This window comes from Ochotona curzoniae, unplaced genomic scaffold, assembly GCF_017591425.1.
Source record: "Ochotona curzoniae isolate NIBS_2020 unplaced genomic scaffold, NIBS_Ocur_1.0 scaffold_4683, whole genome shotgun sequence".
Taxonomy (NCBI): Eukaryota; Metazoa; Chordata; class Mammalia; order Lagomorpha; family Ochotonidae; genus Ochotona; species Ochotona curzoniae.
The window spans coordinates 24714707-24718460 of NW_024467121.1; the positions used below are offsets into that span (position 1 = coordinate 24714707).

Consider the following 3754-nt stretch of genomic DNA (forward strand, 5'->3'; position numbering starts at 1 on the left):
TAGGCTGTTGGAGTGTGTATCTAATGATTTCATCATGAACCCTAATTTCTTTAGCAAAGAAACATATTGAACTGGTCAAGAGCAAAGTTACCTTCTTTGACCAACAAACAGGTGGCTAATTCCATTTCCATCCTCAGCTCTGACCTCCTGCTGCTGGGGGTGGGGGAAGAGGAATGGAGAGGGGAGGGTTAGAGTCTGGCAAAGGGAGGGTTTGGATTGGTCTGATGTCACTCAGCCCTATTTAAAAGCCTCCTGTAGGCTCCTGAGAGCTGCGTGGATGCAGCTGGGGGAATGAGTTGTGGCTTTTTTTTTTTCCTTCCTTTTACAGACAGACCCAGACACAGCTGTTGCGCAAAATGCCACCTCTACAGAAAAGCCCAAGCCTCAGACCTTTCAAGCAGAGGAAAAGTTTAGGTAAAGCTCTGGGGCAGCTCTGTGGGTAACTTGAAAAAAAAAGATGAGAGGATACAGCCTTCTTTAACTGGCTACTTGTTCTTTCCTACCTGAAATGGTCACAGCAACCAGACAAGAGGAAGTTGCTGGAATTCGGGCCAAGTTCCCAAATAAGATCCCGGTAAGAGGCCACTGTCCTTCCCTAGAGGTGTCTGTGATCCTGTTGTTTGAAGAATACAAGACTAACCAATGGTCTCCTCTCTGTTCCTAGTCCCTAAAGACACTGGATGGGGCTGGGGGGGGGGGGTCTGAGTCCCATTCTAGACGTGTGTCTTAGGAGAGATTCATGCTAACCTTCTTGGCAGGTAATAGTGGAGCGCTACCCAAGAGAGAAGCTCCTGCCTCTGCTGGACAAAACCAAGTTCCTGGTCCCCCAGGAGCTGACCATGACCCAGTTCCTTAGCATAATCCGGTAGGTGGCCCAGTTCCAGTGTGCCTGTGTGCGTGCGTGTGTGTGTGTGTGTGTGTGTACTTGCTTTATGTGCATGTGTACATTCTGCAAGTATCTGGAATTTTGCTGCTTTCTTGGTTGTTTAGGGTATGTGGGCATTCCAGACAAAGAGGGCCAAGACATTTTTTTGTGACTCATCTATTACATTCTGTTGTGCCCTGAAAAGATGCTTTGCGAATTATTCTATTTTAAACAAGTGGGGAGAACCTCTCAGACAACAATCAAGAAACAACAAAAGCTGCCAACATTTCTAACAAGTTTCTAAGAGTGGTTTTGGCTCTGAAACTCGTCCAGACCACTCTTTCAGATACTGTCTGAAAACAGTCTGCATGATGCTGGCAGAGACCAGTGCCTTTCCCCAAGGGTTGTATGTGTATCTGGCAGACAGAGACCTCTTCTTAAAACAAGAGTCCCTGCCCTGCTCAGAACACTGAGAGATAAGGAGGCTCCCCTAAACATGTTTCCACCCTGGGCTGTGATAGAAACACAACAAAATAACTAACCACTTTTAAAATTTCAGAGGGTTAATAGGTGTCACCTGATGCATGAATTCAATTAAAAATTGATTTGTAAGTAACTACAGCCAGTGAATGTCTGCATGGGGTTGGAAGTCTGGAAGCTACTTAACCTCTGCAGCCTGCTGCTTGGCCAGCTCACCCTGATTATTTGTCTTCACTCTATTTTGCTTCAACAAGTTGAAGTTGCCAAGATAGGTTTAGCTCACTGTGAAGGGAGATGCCAAAAGAAAAATCAAAGTTGGGGTGAGATCCCAACGCACTAGTTGATCATTAGATGACCCCATCAGGGGTAGAGAGCCCTTTGAATTCTGAAAGTCATTCTTTTTCCAGTTAGGGGCCCTTATCTCCGCAACCCCTGATCTTCATCCCCATCTCAATGTTTGCAGAGTACCAGCTATATCCTGTGTGCCATGTGTGTTTTGTAGACCCAACAGTGAACAAAATAGACAATAATGCCTGGCCATGGCCTTCTCCCTCACAGAGATGCCCAAATACTTATCAAAAGTGAACTCACAAAATGTCTCAGACAGGTACAACCCCTGGAAGCACAAGCTTTTCTCTCTCAGCCAATAGCAATATCCCCACCTGCTAGTTTCTCACTTTCCCCACCCCATTGCAGAATGATTGGCTTTTACCCAAAGGCACTAGGCATTTGCCAGAGCAAACATCTTTGGGATTCTGTTAGGTGAAAGTATTTGGGAATAAAATAAATCAGAGTCGGGTCACTTCCCATCTCCCTTTAGTGTCTTTGCACCACATCCAGGTGCAAAGCTCTGAGTGAAGTGGGAAATTGTGTATGTTTCACTAGAATAGATGAAAGTGTGTGAAAGGTGAAATGGAACCTTCCCTTGGACCTGTATTGATTCACTGTCATCCTCTCAACTGAATCCGGATTCTTTGCCGCTGACATTCAAAGTGCGTCCAATTAAACCTTGCTGCTTCTCTGTCTCCTTGGTGGAGGGACAGAAATGGCAAGATGAGGAATGAACACACTTCAAGGCAGTAGATGTCCTTTAAGGTTGCTTGTGAGAAGCTGAGGAGACTGTGCATCAGCTTTGCATACCGCCTTGGGGAAATAGCTTCCAAGGCAACCTGGAACTCAGCTGCTTAGCATTTTTGTGCTGTCATGTCCTCTCCCTTTCCCTTTTGATTCAGCTTTGAGGTCCTGGGGTTCTTCAATCTCCAAGGAAACAGCTGGGAGGATTCAATCTTGAACCTACAGATTCCCAGCCTGCTTCCCATGTCAAAGATCCCACCACCCTCCTCTCCTTCCCAGGAGCCGCATGGTCCTGAGGGCCACCGAAGCCTTTTACCTGTTGGTGGACAACAAGAGCCTGGTCAGCATGAACATGACCATGGCAGAGATCTACCGGGACTACAAGGATCAGGACGGCTTTGTCTATATGACCTACGCCTCCCAGGAGATGTTTGGCTGCTTGGAGTCAGCGGTTCCCAGCAGCGGGAGCAACCATGGGAACAGACCTGAAATTCCCTCCAGCCCACCTCGGGAAGAATTTGTCCTCTAATGGCCGCATCGGACACTGTCAGAGGGCTACTGCTGTTCCCCTGTGTACCTGTTGGGCGGGTGGGAAGCAGGGTTGCCTGGGGTAATTGATTCTACCCAGTGACTCCAAAGCTGTGGCCCTTTCTGGTTCACATGCTCTGTGCTTCATGTTCTTCCTTTCAAAATAACATGCACTGCTTGCACAAGCTTTGTAGACAGCCAGTCTCCTCTGAGTATGACATGGGGAGCTGCGGTCTTCAGAGGTGGAGTGGGGAGGCCCTTGAGAAGTTACTTTACTCCCCCCTACCTGTGGGCAGCTGTGGAGCAGCTTGGGCTTGTGGAGTCAAGTGTAGCCAGTGTGAACCATAATAAACTGACCTGGGAGTGTCTTATTTGTGTTATTTGAAAGATTATTCTATGTTTGCAAATAAAGAATCTTGACTGAATTTAAACTGTAATACTGCAACAAGATGGAGGACTCCACCATGGGGGGAGGACATGGAGAGGGGTTGGGGGAATCCCAGAGCCTATGAAATTATGTCACATAATGCAATGTAATTAATAATTTAAAAAAAAATTATTCTATTTCCCTGGCATTTACACTACCTGGTTATTTCCTCACTTCCTTTCTATCTGTGCCACATATATGTGTGCCAAGGTTGGAATTTCTCAATAGAAACTCATTTAAGCCATTAAATGTTTACTAGGTATCAAGCTTCATTGCAAGCATTCTCCTTTTCTCAGTTAACTACTGTTTGCCATCATGTTAAAAAAAAAAAGATTTTAAAATTTTACTTGGAAAATCAGACCTACAAAGACAGAGAGGGA

General features: G+C 46.0%; 1 protein-coding gene across 1 annotated transcript; it reads left to right on the forward strand.

Annotated features, from left to right (window-relative positions):
• The first annotated feature begins 201 nt into the window (after positions 1 to 201).
• Positions 202 to 3312, forward strand: MAP1LC3C (microtubule associated protein 1 light chain 3 gamma). The gene is made up of 4 exons (XM_040968074.1): positions 202 to 414; positions 519 to 574; positions 759 to 865; positions 2699 to 3312. The coding sequence occupies exons 1-4, from the start codon at positions 357 to 359 to the stop codon at positions 2946 to 2948; spliced, it is 471 nt and encodes a 156-aa protein (XP_040824008.1). The 5' UTR covers positions 202 to 356; the 3' UTR covers positions 2949 to 3312.
• Positions 3313 to 3754: the final 442 nt, after the last annotated feature.

Coding starts and splice junctions, on each gene's coding strand:
- MAP1LC3C (XM_040968074.1), top strand. CDS start 357: ATGCCACCTCTACAGAAAAGCCCAAGCCTCAGACCTTTCAAGCAGAGG. Junction 575..758: donor AGTTCCCAAATAAGATCCCG/GTAAGAGGCCAC, acceptor CCTTCTTGGCAG/GTAATAGTGGAGCGCTACCC. Junction 866..2,698: donor CAGTTCCTTAGCATAATCCG/GTAGGTGGCCCA, acceptor TCTCCTTCCCAG/GAGCCGCATGGTCCTGAGGG.